At 37.7% G+C, this 16,295-nt stretch overlaps 2 protein-coding genes and 1 long non-coding RNA gene across 3 annotated transcripts; 1 reads left to right on the top strand and 2 right to left on the bottom strand.

Moving 5' to 3' along the window:
- Positions 1–4,617: 4,617 nt before the first annotated feature.
- LOC133722361 (vesicle-associated protein 2-2-like) lies at positions 4,618–10,380 on the top strand. The gene is made up of 9 exons (XM_062149249.1): positions 4,618–4,819; positions 5,831–5,937; positions 6,423–6,493; positions 6,594–6,675; positions 7,094–7,209; positions 7,275–7,457; positions 7,659–8,087; positions 8,990–9,067; positions 9,820–10,380. The coding sequence occupies exons 2-9, from the start codon at positions 5,889–5,891 to the stop codon at positions 9,955–9,957; spliced, it is 1,146 nt and encodes a 381-aa protein (XP_062005233.1). The 5' UTR covers positions 4,618–4,819; positions 5,831–5,888; the 3' UTR covers positions 9,958–10,380.
- Positions 10,381–12,905: 2,525 nt separating this feature from the next.
- Positions 12,906–13,729, bottom strand: LOC133721576 (uncharacterized). Its single transcript, XR_009852233.1, has 2 exons — positions 13,342–13,729; positions 12,906–13,246 (listed from the first exon to the last, which is right to left on the bottom strand). It is a non-coding gene; the product is annotated as an uncharacterized LOC133721576 (long non-coding RNA).
- A 700-nt stretch (positions 13,730–14,429) lies between these two features.
- Positions 14,430–15,308, bottom strand: LOC133722054 (glycine-rich protein 23-like). Its single transcript, XM_062148862.1, has 2 exons — positions 14,994–15,308; positions 14,430–14,843 (listed from the first exon to the last, which is right to left on the bottom strand). Exons 1-2 carry the CDS (start codon positions 15,083–15,085, stop codon positions 14,627–14,629), a joined length of 309 nt encoding a protein of 102 aa, XP_062004846.1. The 5' UTR covers positions 15,086–15,308; the 3' UTR covers positions 14,430–14,626.
- Positions 15,309–16,295: the final 987 nt, after the last annotated feature.

Genomic DNA, 16,295 nt, shown 5'->3' with positions numbered 1-16,295 from the left:
AGCAAAGCCCAGTGATTTTAGCGACGGCGTCATACTGCTGACGTAAACCTATTATACTTTTGCGACTACATGCTTTGCCGTAGCAAATATAGGAGCTTTGGCGACGGCAATTGAGTACCGACGCTAACCATGTGTAGCATATATGCTACGGCTCTCCTTTGCCGTCGCAAACTAATTTTTATTTTTGCTACGCCTTGTTTCCCGTAGCAAATCTATGACCAATGGCGACGGCATTTTTGCGCCGACGCTAACTGTGGTGGCCATTGCAATTATTTTTTGTAGTGATTGGTCACGCATGCTGGGATTGCATGTGAGGAGCCGCATACTCCACTTCCGTCATCTAGGGTTTTGAACTTTCCAGGGCCGTCCGTCTCAGGAGGGTCTTTTTCTTTTTCGGCTCAGAATAAGCGTGAATTCTTCACTGCTTCCTCATCTATCCCCAAAAAGAAGAACCCAACCTTTCGTCGTGTTGACCGCCCTAACCCTCCCTCTACTTCTCCTTCCGGATCATCTCCTGTTTCGGATCCGGCTGATGGTAATAGCGAGCATATCACTTCGGGGACGGAGCATGCTTTGGAGCAGCCCTTGAGTTCTTTTTTGGCCCATAATGGGGCGAATAGTTCTGGTACCAGTGAAGCTGCAACCTTGGTGCAGGATATGCAACAAGATGTTGTGGCTTCAAAGAAAAGGGATAGGAATGGAGGTTGTGATCCCTCTCCGAAGAAGTTCAAGACCATTATGGGTGGTAAAATTCCAACTTTGCAGGCTGATGCTTTGGGTCTGGTTGGCGACGACCATGATTTTCCTCTTGTCACTCTCAAGAAGAAGATGGGTAGGCCACTGGGCAGCAGGAATAAGAGCCAACGCTCTGGGAAGAAGGCCGGAGCAGCCCCTTTGAGACTCACCTACCCTGCAGCCGGTGCTTCAGGCTCTAGCCCTAGAGATAAGGGCAAAGGAAAGCTTTAGGCTTTCCTGGTTCCTTTGCCTACTACTGGAAATTGGGTTCATCATTACTTTCTTCTCAGTCTACTTAGTTGTACACCAATTGAGGTCTCTAGACGACTAGGTTTTCTTTTCAAAGGGGGTTAGTAGTGAGAATTTGATTTTCTGTATTCTAGGCTCCACAAGTGAGCATATGTGTTAACAGTGAAGGTACTTGTCTTTTGCTTGGCGGCTTGTGCCATCTAGATTTTAGGTATGAGACAGCATCTGATGTATGTGCCTTCTGGCCTTTAGTTAATGAAGCTATCCTTTTATCAAAAAAAAAACCATAAAACAGTACATTTGTGCTAAACTTTACTAAGCCTCTGAACCACAGTTAAAAAAAAACACCTAATAATCAACTATGAGCTGTGTTAGTACAAATCTACAAATTTGCAAAGAACAAAAACGAATGCCGACCGATCGGTATAACCCCCAAATCCATTAAATGCTAAAACGTAAGTGATGGGAAAGTTTATTACATCTTTCAACTCAAGATCAAATCTAATATATCTGGCCTGTCCAAACCATACTGACCCATTTCTTCAGCATATGTAAGCCTGGGAGATGTATGCCTTTGATCTCCAAAAAAAGCTTCAACAATTATAGATATATTTCTAATTATTTAGTATCAGAAATGTCAAGGGTGCACCTTCAAAGAGTACTGTAGTGCCAGTAGCTTCAGCCAGAAGTCTGTAAAAGCCAGGGCCAAGCCAGCTTGAACACAAAATCCAATCACCGTGTCTATATCGACTATCTGCTCTATTGAAGCTGTTGGAATAAAGTGGACTTAACAATATCTAAAAGCATTAAGTAAATGGAACAATTGATTTAGCTAAATAAATAACAAGAAATATGTAGCTTTAATTCTAATACCAGTCACCCATCGAGATGTATATCTCTTGATGGGAGTAGGACTCTCATTGTTAAAACCTGATTAACATAAAGAATTGTGATAAAGCTTAAGTCTCCTATCTGATAAACATGAAGTAAAACTAGGACTCCTTATGGGATGAGTCCGGGATGAGGATTTCGCCAAGAAGAAAGTCCCTATGTTCAACACTGCCTTTTGCATACATTCTCAGTCCCATTCTGAAGCATAAAGTGTACGTTGAAGCATAGAAGACCTCCCTCCATAGTGCAGCTGCTCGTTTCAGATCCTTGAAGATGTCTGCCTCGATGAATGCTCTTGGACAAGCTGTGGCTGCTGGGATTGAAAGTGTGAATCCAGGTGGTTATTCCTAAACCGAGTAGGAAAGTTTCTGGTGTGCTGCATAATTTGGTTGATTCTTGTGCAGGTGCTCTTGTTATGTGATTTTGTGATCGATCTTGTGTGATTCATGTTATCTAACAGAAGCCTCTCTTTCTATTCGGTCTCCAGAATGCAGGCTACCAGCAACTGCCTCTAGCACATCACGGTTCGATCTCAGTGATAATTGCAGCAGTGTGTTCTTTCAGCATTCTGGCTAGTCTGTCAACTCTATAGCCACCAAATTAAGATGCGAGCAAAGGCCTTCAATTCTCTAAGATCAGTGACTGAATCAGCAAAATATCCACCAACAGGCCTTGTGCTCTTGAAGCATTTGTGAATTGGAGGAAAAAGGATTCCAGCACGTGATATATCCTTGATTATATTTTCAATTTACCAGTTGCAGACAGCTTGATCAGTTGCTCTTCTGGTTTTTCAAAAAAGTGCAAAGAAGAAACTGATCCCGGGAAGGCCTCTGAGAGCAAAACTTCTTGAATACCCTGAATTAAGTCCATGCTAATATGCTGCTCTTACAATAATAATTTTTCCATCTTCACTTCCTCTGATGTAAACATTGGTCTGTAAAGTATAGGGCTTCCCAAATGTAGTCCCCAAAAACTTGATGTTCACTTCATCATGATACCCTGGATGAGCTTCACTGTTCGAAAGCTGCCGATCACTCGATCAGTTCATGATCAACACAATTAATTGAAGCAAAATCCAATATGCTTGATGAAAATTATGAAAGCTTTAGTTTCCTTAAGCTAAAAGTAAGCATGTGAAGCAACCTAAGCTCAGTGATATTACATAGACAGCTGTTATAACTCGTGCTTGTATAACTGGGCTGAAGCTTAATGGAGGAACCAAAGTAACCGGATCTAAATTGTCGAACCCACTTAAATCCACTTCATGTTGCAATAGAGTGAGCAAGCATTAACATGATGAACTAATAGAAGTGGGGGAAAAAATTATAGTCGTCGAACCAGATTGTTAACTACACAGATACAAAAAAAAAAAAAAAAAAAAAAAAGCACAACAAAACCTTACAGCTGCACAAAGTCTCGGACCTGGGAAATCGATTACAATATCTGAAGACATGAAAAAAATTACCAATTAAACCAAACCTAGGAGGTTGTAAACTTGTAATCGATTGGAAGAAACTCAAATAAAAAAACACCAATCTAAAACCAATTACCCAGATTTGTCAACTCTTCATACCTAAGTCCCTTGATTATGATAGGTTATACATGATGATGAGCCAACCTACATGATACTAATATAACACTAATCTGAAAGTTGTGCACCTCCAGTGACATGCATACCTTGAGATTCCATAAGTAAGAACATTATGAAGAACTCGTTTTTTGTTATATTTGTATAACGCCCTGAGATAGTTTTCAAAATTTTGCCACAACTAAAAGCTGGTCTCCCATTTATTCAAAAAAAAAAAAGAAAAAAAGTTGGTCTCCCATTATACAACAGGTAAAAATATCATGGAGGAGAATTTATTTATTTTTGAATGAAAATGGAGAAGTTGACGTTGAGAGGAATCAAACGAATAGGTGCTGTTGCCATTCAAGTCCACTAAGAAAAGTTAACGGAGGTGAGATATAATCTCGAATATAACCAAAGTAAAACTTCAAAAGCAAAACAACACTCATAATAGGAGTTGAACAAAAAGGGGAGTTAGAGAGATATCTAGCAATTAACTCATCGTGTTATCAAATGTGGATCTCTTCAAAACACGCAACATTACTTTGGCAATCAAAATGTAGTAATTAAGATGGATGTTATCTTTGAGATTAATTGGTCCCAGCCGAAACCCCATTGCACCGATTTACTAATGCTATGTGTAAATCTCCCGCGTAATCAACGAAAGCAACTTTAGGGATGCCATCAAGTATAGCTTCAAAGGAACGAAAAAGAATGAAGAAAAGAAGAGAAAAGTAAGGAAAGATAAAATGTCCATATTTTCGGTGTGCAAAAGGCCAATCAAATCAATCAAAGCATAACCGTCAAAGCTCTCGATCACTTGCTGCTAACTATACATTCCACTCTTCAACTATATCATACTTACTCACCAATAAAGAATAAAAAAGATAAAGAAAGTTCTTTTGAGTGTTACACGTACGTGTAATCCACTAATTAAAATTCATACACACAGTATCAAATTACTTTTCTTTTACCAAATCAAAAATCAAAAAATTTTCTAATATCACTACAAACTATCCGAATACGCACGACTTTGTAGAATTGGACGGCCGGACATACATATTGGTCCGACCGTCTAACCGAAGACTCACCGGGCCGACCCGGTTGACCCGAGAAGAATTATATAAAAATAAAATAGAAGATCAGAGACGGGGTCGTATTGCGTAAAGACTGGAGTAAGTAAAACCCGGAAACAGTTGAGAGCGAAAGAGGACTCAACTCTTTTAAGTGGAGTCCGGTACAACCAACGCAGTGTTTTCAGTCCACCAAATCCCACCCTCTCCTCTCTCTCTAGAATCTAGGGCTTTGAAATTCTTCGATTCCTTCAAAGCTTCTCAAGCATTTCCACCGCGTCTCAAATCCTCTCAGATTCTCCAGGTAACTTTCATTTTCTCAATTTTCATTATGATCGGAACGGCGCCGTCTCCAATCTCCGGCGCCGATCAAAACGGAGTATTGGAAACGGCGTCGTTGCCTGAACTTGTCGGTTTCGTTTTTACTTGCTCTGTGCTTTGATCGCCGGTATTGGACCGGAACTGAAACGACGTTGAGCTGACTCGTTGACTTGAAGCTCCGTCTGATTTGAACGGCGTCGTGTCCAATCTCCGTTCCCGATCAGAACGGAGTATTGGAAACGGCTTCGTTGCCTGAACTGCTTGTCGTCGTTTTTACTTGCTCTGTGCTTTGATCGCCGGTATTGGACCGGAATTGAAACGGCGTTGAGCTGACTTGTTTTGACTTCCGAGTTGAAGCTCCGTCTGATTCGAACGACGTCGTGGACAATCTCCGTCGTCGATCAGAAAGGAGTATTGAAAACGGCGTCGTTAGCTCAGTTGTTGCTCGTTTTTGTTTTACTTGCTCTGTGATTTGATCGCCGGGACTGGACCGGAATTGAAACGACGGTGAGCTGACTCGTTTTGACGTCCGAGTTGAAGCTCCGTCTGATTCCAACGGCGTCGTTTACCTCAGTTGCTCGTTTTCGTTTTTACTTGCTCTGTGATTTGATCGCCGGGACCGGACCGGAATTGAAATGACGTCGAACCGACTCCTTTTGACGTCCGAGTCGAAACGAGTTGAAGCTATTTGAACCGGTGCTTTTGATTTTGATTTTGATTTCTGAGTAGCCGACACAACTTTAGTAGGATTCTATTGCTATGGTTTTGGGATCTAGTGCACGAAACTTCTTTTTGCAACTTTTGGTATTCTTTTTCCCTCATTCTTCTTTAGCTTCTATGCTACCGGGTCCCAAAAGTCCAATAATTTCAATCATATTTAAATTTTGATTTTCTAAGGCTTTAAAGGGTGGGTCAGCAGACATCAATGGCTTGTATATATATTATATGAATGATTTTTTTGTTGCTGTTGTTAATCTGTTTGCTTGCTGTGCAGTGAAAAAGGATATTAGGATATCAGAGTGTAGTGTTTGGATCATTGTGAAGGTTTGATAATGATGAATTCAATTGTGGAGATTCATCCCAAAGAATTGAAGTTCGTAGGTAAGCTCATGATTAGAGGATGGTCCATGCTAATTGTTTTCTTTATGATTTAGTATCCTGATCATTTTTCGTATTGAAACGTTATGGTGTTTGATTCTTGCTTCATTCATGTGCTTGACCCACATAGTTGGAACCAAGACATGCTCTGTGGATTAGAGGATTTTCACTTATTAATAGACATGATTTTACCTATTATATTTTCCTTCTATTTTTTGGTACATTGCTCTAGGTTTATTGCATGAAATGCAGCATTGATTTTGAAACTGCCAATATTTAACATATTAATGCATGTTCTTGATATTCAGCAAGTGGGATGTTTTACACATCCGTAGTTAGATTTAAAGGTCATGTTCCACATGCTTTCGTTTAGCTGGTGGAAGATAATAGTTGAGAGGAAATAGGGTTAAAGTTATTGAACTCAACGTTATGTTACACAGTAACTATTCTTTGTGACTTGTAAACTGACTGTGTAATTGTTTTCGTAGTTGAGTTGAAGAAGCAAAGCTCATGCTCAATTCGACTTACCAACACGTCCGACCACCATGTTGCATTTAAGGTTTATATTGCATTTTGTTTGTTTCCAAGTTATTGAAGTGAAGTTCATTACATAAGAAGGAATGCTACACAAAATTACAAGTTAAAGATTGAATTTGCAGGTTAAAACTACATCCCCCAAGAAATACTGTGTGCGACCAAATGTAGGTGTTATCTTGCCAAAATCAGCTTGTGAATTTTCAGGTATAACTGTTCATTCACCTCACTGAGTACACTCTGAGATAATGTTTGAATCTGCATGTAAACATTGCTTATTAGTAGTTACAGGAGCATGAGGTTGGACTCGTATGCCCCAATCTTAAAAGAAGAAGAAAAAATTGACTTAATGAATCATTGTATGCCATATAGGTCTTGCAGTTTGACATTATTTCTACATGTTTGATGTTTCTATCCTGTGGGTGGATTGGACAGAAGATGTTGGGACCTTATAGTATTCCAGTTTTTACATCGTAAAATTTTATCTGCTTTAGAAAGATCAAGATTTTGGCATTCCCTGGGCTCACAATGCAATGAGTTTAGTTGTTCTCTGCATTGTACTTTCTGATCGTTTTCTCCTATAGGTGCTTTTGTTATAACCATTTGACCTCCTTTGTGAATGTAGTTACAATGCAAGCTCAAAAGACAGCTCTGCCTGACATGGATTGCAGAGATAAGTTCTTAATCCAAAGCACAATTGTTTCCTCTGGGACAACTGACGCAAATATTACAGCTAGCATGGTAAGTCTTGGTAGTTTTTGGTAGCTTGAGATTCTGTATCGGTTTCTCATTGTTTATTTTCACAGTTTGCTAAAGATGAGGGCAAATACGTTGAAGAGAAAAAGCTAAGAGTAATCCTTTTCAGCCCACCTGATTCGCCAATACTGTCACCAATCAAGGTAGACTTGAAGCAAGGGCAGGGCAATGAAGCTTCAATACTAAATGATCAAGTATTCGGTGGAGTAGAAACCCTCCCTCAACACAAAATGGTTAGAGAAACCCTTATTTGAAAATGTTGGATTCTTTCCCTCTCTCCTCCCTCCTCTCCCCTGCTCCCACTTTCTAAATTTAGTATCATCACTCAGCCAGTCAGCCTTATAGTGACTGTCTTCTGATATCTGTTGTTTGATCAAGTCCATCACAAAGTATTCTAACTGGTTTTGTGGAATCGTTTTGGTAATATGTACCAGGTTACAAAGGATGTGAAGTTCAGAGTTGTCAATAGTGAGGAGTCAAAGCCATCAAAGGATACTGAGGTGAAACCAGCCAAGCATGTGGAATTGAAACTAAGAAAAGAAGAGGAGTTGAAACCAGCAAAGGCTGTGGAATTGAAATTACCAAAATATGAGGAGGTAAAAGCAATAAAGGATGTGGAGTCAAGGCCAACATATGCTACGGACGTGGAACCAGCCAGAGATGTGGTGGAATTGGAACCAGCAAAAGATATGGAGTTGAAACCTGCAAAGAATGTGGAGTTGAAACCATCAGAGGATTTGCTTTTGAAACTAGCAAAAGAGCAGGAGGCTGATAAAGCACAGGTTGTGGAAAATTTGAAGTTAGTTAAAGATATTGAGGAGATGAAATCAAAGCTACTTGAACTTGAACTAAAGCTGAGCCAGGTTTGGTCTTTTCTGAATTTTTTTTTCCAAATTTTCAATTGCGTGTACAAACTGACTCTAGCAGTATTTCTCTACATTATATGAGGAGTTTGACTATCTGGATTTTTTTTTTGATACACTTCTACTTTGTCCTTCTATGGTTCCTCTTGCATTGATTGTGTGCAAGACCTCTTGCTAGTAGGTGATCGTACTGCTGGGTTTTAGATTGGGCAATTGAGATTGAGTTATTTGATCCCCCATTTAATCATTTAGAGCAGCGAAAGTAAAGATGGTTCAATTGTTTGGTAGAATAGGGGACATATTCTCTTTTCATCTTGGATGCTTGGATGTTATGAGATAGTAGTTCTCCTATCTTCATGCAGTGTTTGAAAACCCAGTTAATAGTTGTTTGATAAACTATCTTCCTTCTTTCTTTTCTTTTTTCAAGAAAAAGAAATAGAACGTTATTAATTCAATGACTTTTGAAATTCTATGTAGTGTTTCACAAGTTCTGTCACATTCATGGTGTTGTATACTTATATTTCTGTAGGAGAGGGGGGATGGTAAAACACTAGGCAGATTTAAATGATTCGTGGGGAAACTTGCTGCATCGTAATGTCTTCTTGGACACAAGTTAGTCTGTTCATGTCTTTAACTTTGATCAAAGTCAAGAGTTAACATATTAGATATATTCCTGGTCTAAGTGGCTGCATCAAATTACTTTCTGTTTGAAGAATGAATTGCCTCATTATTAAGAGACGGTAACTTAGTTCTGAGTTATTCATTGGACAAAGAAAGAGTAAAACTTTGGTTCACTTAACCAAAATATAATATTAACATGTTACAAAATATAACATGATTATTTTTCAAAATATAATATTAACCAAGTTCCTCTTTTTCTCAATTTTTTAAATTCTTTTCAGGCTGAAGTTACTATCTCAAAGCTAACAGAGGAGAGGAGTTCAAGCATCCAAGAGATAAAAGATTTGCAGAAGCAATTAGTAATTTCTCAAACCCAATACCTTTTTTTTTTTTTTTTTTGCAACTCTATGGTTTGTCCATTGATGAGTTTCTGCAAAATTCTGTATATTGTGTTTGTTCCGGTCATTGATTGTCCAAGGCTTGGAGAATCCAGTGTCTTATGGATCTGAGAAGCATGTTAAATTGACTTTCAATTTTCATTCTACATTGTTACTGTGTTTTCTTAAGTGTGGTCTTTTTCAGTTTTCTATTTTTTTTTTTAATGAAACATACACGGTAAATATACTTGGGGTAATTTGAGAATGGCCATGGGTTCTCTCAGTCGCATCACAAGGCTTTCCTAACTTGTAAGCTATACATAGGAAAGTGGAAGATGATAGGCAGCAGTCATAATAACTACAAAGTTATGTCATGTGTGAAGTCCTTAATATGTTCACTGAATTTGTGGTCAGAATGAGCCTACTCTCTGATATGCTTACAAGTTAAAAGTAGGTGAGTAACAGTTTTTCAGAAACTTGCAAATCTTTCATCTGTAACATAGGGCTTGCTTTTTCCAGAAAACAAAATCTCCAAAATGTGCCTTTTAAAATATTTTGGAACCCCGCATTGCATTTATATTAAGATATGCTCCTTTAAGAGGCATTTAATTGGATTGGTCTACTCTTTGTTTATGATTTCTCACTATAGCGACACATTTTCTATATCTCACATGCACACAGCACACAACCTGATTAAGCAAGAATAAATGACATTGGTCTGTACTTTATTGCAGGGGCATTTGAGTAAAGGTGGTGTGCAACGAGTTGAGTTCCCTCTCCTATTTGGTTGCACGGTGGCACTTTTTAGTGTTCTCCTTGTTACAGCTATAGCTGTTAAAAGTTTGTGCATGAAGGTAGTATCATCCCTCTGAAGTTGGATAAATAGGTATGAAAACCTCTTCCTCTTATAAGTGTATAGACAAGGTATAGAGGGACAGTCTAGAGTCTAGACAATATACTCACAGATAAGTGCATAGGCTGAAAGGTAAGAACTAAGAAGCCATCTTTTGTGGACTACATTTCTTGTTCCGGGATTGTCATTTGTTGATGAGATCCGGGTGGTGAGCTGATGAACCAATATCTTGATGTTGCATACATGCTATTGTGATGTTGGTTGGAGCAAAAGAGGACGAGAGTTAAGAAGGATTGATCTGGTAGTTTTACAATGATTAGTATGCAGACATGTTTTGGGTCTGGAGTGATGACTACACACATATATACTTGTTTCCTTTGTATGCTGACTAATTTGAAAGGTTTGATTCTCAATTACAAGGACGTAACGTTCTAAAGATGCTAGTATTTTGAATTTGTGGTTTTTGCCTTTTTTGGGTCCAAATTTTAAGGGAGGTGATATTCGCACACCCCTATGTACTTAAAATTAATACTCACGCTCCCATTTGTGTTTAAATTACAACACAAAAAGGAGTGTGAATATCACCTCCCAATTTTATTTGCAATGGCTGTTTTGTCTTGATTAGCAGATTGAATTTGTAACGTTAAATCTACTTTCGTCTCTGTTATTGGTCATTTTTCGGTTTGGTTCATGCAACACGAACATGGAAGAAGATGCAAGTTATCCCTCTTAATCTTGCCGCACAATCATTCCTTCTCTTACCAATTGATGCAACTCGTACTTGGCAAAAGATCAGAGCAACTGTGCTATGCTCACAACTCTCGGCAAATGCTGAAAGAATAGAGTTTAGATTATGCTGCGGAAACTTCCACATTTGTTACCAGCAATTTGTTTATGAAAGAAATGAGTTAGTTTATGCCCAATTAAGGATAATCGCCTATGACTACACGTGAGGAAACATGCACAATAATTAGTCTCGGGCAGTTTGTGAAAATCTATGTATAGCCAAAAAGGGATCGCCCCTAAAATCGGGTCAAGCTATAGTCGTTCAACTTGACTCTTTAGTAATAATATCCGCGAAGCCTTATTTAGCTACTCCAGAACAACTGTTCATGGACATACTGAACTGTTCAGACACTAAAGAAAACATAGTTGATCCTATATGTCATGATTAGGGGTGAACTCGGTTCTATCGGTTTGATTTTTTGATGTTACTCGAAACCGCACTAGAACTTGGTTAACCGACTATATTAATTAATTGGCCTATCGGTTTAGTTTCGATTAATTTTAATCGCGTTGATTTTAATGTTTTGATCCATACTTTTAATAAAAAAATTTATTTTACATAATTAGTAGTTCTTCAAACAACGTCAATATCCACAATTTTATTGTGAACTGAATAATATACACCCAAAAGACAACAAGACAATAGAATTTGATATATTATAGGTTATTCTATAAGTTAAATATATAAAAAAAATATAAAAATAAATAAGCAAATGAAATTAATTACAATTAAAATTATGTTTTATGCTAAAGCTTTTAAGTGTCATTAGGAAGAAGACCACCTTTTCGTTTGATCTAAATTTACTGTTTTGGAAGAACCACTTTATTTTTGTTCAAGACTATCATCGAGTGCATTTTGTGGTATAAATTTTGTTTGGTTCTAGCAAAAAAAAATTAAAATTATGTTAAAACTCAAAGAAATTAAAAGTAGTAATAGGTAATTAAACACATATATGAATTAAGGTATAGTTAGAGTAATAATAATTTAGTGCTTGAGAGGTTACAACAGAAAGTAAAATTAACCTCATATAATACAAATATAAATGTATAAGTTCGGTTAAGTTTTTACCGGTTTATTATAAACACTAAAAAAAACTCGCATCGCAAGTATTAGTTCAATTCGGTGTCAGTTAATTTTTATCAGTTCGGTTATGTTCGGTGCGATATATCGGTTTTCGGTTTCAAAACGTCCACCCTTATCCATGATCATCGATTCAATTACTCAGCTTGAGAGACAAGTGAAATCTGGTAAAATCACAGGTACTTTAAGTAAGCATTTCCAACCAAGAGAAGATCTCACATGAGCTTGATGATAAGAAATATTGTGCTAAAATGCTTGCTTTTGTGGCTTTTCAAGTCGATTGGTAATGGCTTCTAGTCATGTAATTTGAACAACATGATAGAAAAGAGCAAAAAAATTTCGATGTACTTGATATATTGATGCTCAATGTTACTTGACATCATCTTAGACATTGGTGTCATCCTAAAGCTATATTTCTTTAGAATTTGACATACAAACCTTTAACACATTCTAAAACATTAATAAATACATAAACTTGTTTTTTGCACAAATAAGGACAAAGGAAAAAAAAAAAAAAACTAGTTGGAAATGGCCATTCTAGTAGGAGATTCTTTTCTTCGGCCATTTTAAGGGATCACTCGTGGACACTACTTTTCAATCACATACCAGCATTTCGACCGTTGAGTTTTTATGTTTCTATCAGTAGATATTTATGCAAATTTTTAGAAATTGATGATCGTGAAGATACCAAACTAGATTAAATCAATTGACAAACCGAAACTGTCCAACATGAACATTTCATAATAGTAAATCACAATTATGAATACTTTAACAATTATCAATTAATATTTAAATAAAACTATATAATATGAAATCTTCAAGGTTTTTGTTAAACAAATTTATAGTGAAGATACTTATATATTACTGGCAACCTAGGAGCGTCTCCAGCGACATTACCTAAAATTCTCTTATTTTAATGTTATTAGTCATCGCGAGCTTAAGAGTCCCGAGGTTGAGACAACACACGTATTAGGTAATCTGGATGACAAATGGCGAGTTTGGCTACGACCCCCTCTTTACACGCCAATCTGATAAGAAATTCTGAAATTCCATCATCCGTAGATACAGCTCCAGTTGCTTGGCTGGACACCTAAGGCACCGAAACTCTTGATGTAATGAAATTTATTGATTCATGAAATTATTTTTCAGTCATAGAGAAACATTTATACACCGCACGATCTAGAGAAGCTGATCGAGCAAATTTTAAAAGAATAAACCATGAAAAATACATGACTCATCAACACACCCAAGAAAAACACACTATCATCTCCAAGCTGATGATCCAGACGCTTAAAAAAACCACACAATATATAATCGAGAATTTGTTTATCAAAAGGGAGGAGGAGGCCCGCCGTGGTGGCCATGAGGTCCTGGCGGAGGCCCTCCAAACACAGGTCCACAGCAGCTCTCAAAGATGCAACAGCAAAACAGTAGATAGCAACTGCAATATAAAAAAAAAAAAAACTCACACTTAATTGACGACTTCCTTATTGAAACAAAGGGCCGTTAAACTGCAATTATTAACAGTTCACTTACCATGAAGATAAGAGCCTGCTTATGCCATCGCAACAAAACCAACAGCAACCGCACGGCCCTGGAGGTCCCGGAGGTCCTCCTGGCGGGGGTCCCCAACCCGGCATAACGATCTCTCTCTAGAAATAGAACTGCTTTTAGCTAGTAGCTAGAACTGCAATTGAGCTATATAAATCGATGACGAACAAAAACTATATGGTTTTATATCTGAATATAAATGATCGATGTGGAGTTCCGATAGAATAAGAGGGCTTGGAACCTTAGGATCGATCGAGGGAGCAATTTAATGGCTGCAGACAGGCTGAGTGTAAAATGTTACAGGAATGTTAGGAGTTTCTTGGACTGGTAAGTAGAGGGCATATGATAGTATCACCCATGGTTTAGGATAAGGGTTCTTATGGGACCTGTCTACTCTTCTTTCAACCTATCTAGCTAAATATCTAGAGCTAATATTCAATATGGTTCCAACACCTGTATACCATCTCCTTTACCAACTGATTGCGTACGTTATAGTATTGTCTTTATTCCTTCATGTTAATTTACTCTACTTTTAATGTCTATCATTTCTAATGATCTTGACTTATTACAAGTTAAATAAAAAAAAAATGTAAAAATTTATAACAGATAACAGGGCAATTTTTAGATTAGCATAACAGCAATGGAGAATGAGGAATATTTAGTTACAAGCACACCTTAATGTGTCATCTCTATATAACGGTCATATTAATCTTTTTGTTTGTCGTTATTATTTTATCGAATGTCCCCAAATGAACAAAGTTAAAGTGAAGTTGAGATTTTTTCAATGTCGGAGCTTATGTCTTGGACTGAAAGTCTACTAGCTCTTTGTTCGATCTTGTCGTCGTTGATCCCAATCAATAACTCTTTTATGACATAAGAAGTCAAATAATGACGTTTGTCTTTGTATTAGTCATAGTACGTAGTTGTCTGTAGGTATCTAATTGACTACTTGAACTAATTTAAATGTAAATGTGGTGATCATATGGAAATTGATATACAAAAGTTTCTATATTGCCTGTTGGTAAACACAGTAGGTGTTGTAATTAGCTAAAAAGCCTAAAATGAACACTGCCTTAAGGAAAGAAATTTAGACAGATGGGAAATTAAAATGAAATACATGAATTTGGCTAGACTCGTCGGAGTTGCAAGTTTGCTAAAAACAGCAGCAAAATGCCAATATCTCACTTGCTAGCTAGTTAACTTAATTATTACATCATGCATGCATGTATTTGAGCACAACCAGCAGATCCAAAAGCAGATGATCTGATGATCAGAAACGCCCACCACCACCACCACCACGACCACCACCTCCACCACCACGACCACCACCTCCACCACCAAAACCACCACCTCCACCACCAAAACCACCGCCACCACCACCGTGAGGACCACCACCACCACCACCACCAGGACCACCACCACCACCACCACCAAACATTGGTCCACAGCAGTTCTCCAGTAGGCAGCAGCAGCACAGGAAATAAGCACTGCATGCATAACAAACGAAACCAGCAGATCGACTCAATTAGTTTAATCACCTCAGAAAAGCAGATTTAAGCTAGCCATATTTGATATACATTACATATAACAAGTTATTCAGTGTTGTCAAAACTTATAAAAATTTTATGAAAACTCACCAAGATTGTAGAAGGCCGCCTAAGCAGCCGAAAGGTCCAAAACCCCCACCACCGCCACCGCCGCCTGGACCCCCGCCACCGTGAGGAGGCATCTCTCTGACCTTATCTAGCTTTTTGAGTTTGATCCTCGGAAATGAAAATGCAATGTAGGTGTCTAATATTGGAATTGAGATTGATATCTTCCGGAGTCCGGATATTTATAGGCCACTTATAAGAGGGACAATGAGAGAATATCTAAGCTTAGTGGTTAAGTATTCATTCCTGAAGCTTGTCGACGTATCGGACATAGCACGCTGTAAGTTCAATCAGATCGAGTCGGCTCATCTACTTTTTTTCTTTAGACCAAATGTTCCGAGGTTTTAAACCTAACATTCAAACTTCTATATTGGTGAGAACTAGTATACGAAGCTACGTATATATACAAAAGTTTCCTCAGCATCTTAAAGTGTTCCGGTGTTATACTTATAGTTCATTATAATATAGGTGGCAAATCGGTTAAATCTTCCGGCCGACTATTTTGGTCTTTTCTACTCTGGCCGGCCGGAATTTCACAACTCTTTTATATTTTTTTTGGCGATACAACTCTTTCAGATATGAAGCCACGTGCATCAGTTGTGCAGTTGCAAACTTCCAAAAATGTTTTCCCTAAGAATTTGAAATTTGATGAGAAATTGAAGCAAAATAGATTGGCGATATATACATTCAATTCTATAAAATTCATTTGGTTATAGTTGATAATTGGAGGGTGAAAGTGGACAGATCATGAAAGGAAAATCATCATCATCATCATATATATATATATATATATATATATATATATATATTTCAATGTGGTTTGTATGGTTTGGTTTACTTAACTCTTAAGATGAGTACGTAGTTGATGATGATGCATATAGAATCAAGTCAATCAAGTATGATTTTGTGTGTGTACAAGTCAGAATTTGAAGACAAACATGAGGTAGACTTGTAGTCATAGCGAGGATAATAGGCAATTGTTAAGATACCAACATCAACTTGGGTCACAAACAAATTGCTGGTACTAAACAAATAGAATGCGGCTTCCCACAGCGTGCATAATCTAAATCTAGTGCTTCAGTATTTGCTAAGAATTTGTGAGCATGGCTCTCTGATTGCTCTGATCTTTCGCTCAGTACGAGTCGCTCCAATTGGTAAGAGATCAGAGAGAAGATGGATCTTTCCGGTCCCTTCGTGTTCATGTATGCACGAACTGAACTGAATAATAATGATGATCAAGAACAGATCGAGATGATATCAGAATAACAGTACAAATTCAATCTGCTA

The sequence above is a fragment of the Rosa rugosa genome, chromosome 7 (genome assembly GCF_958449725.1).
Source record: "Rosa rugosa chromosome 7, drRosRugo1.1, whole genome shotgun sequence".
Taxonomy (NCBI): domain Eukaryota; kingdom Viridiplantae; phylum Streptophyta; class Magnoliopsida; order Rosales; family Rosaceae; genus Rosa; species Rosa rugosa.
The sequence above is the reverse complement of the archived record's forward strand: the minus strand, read 5'-3'. Positions and strand labels throughout refer to the sequence as shown.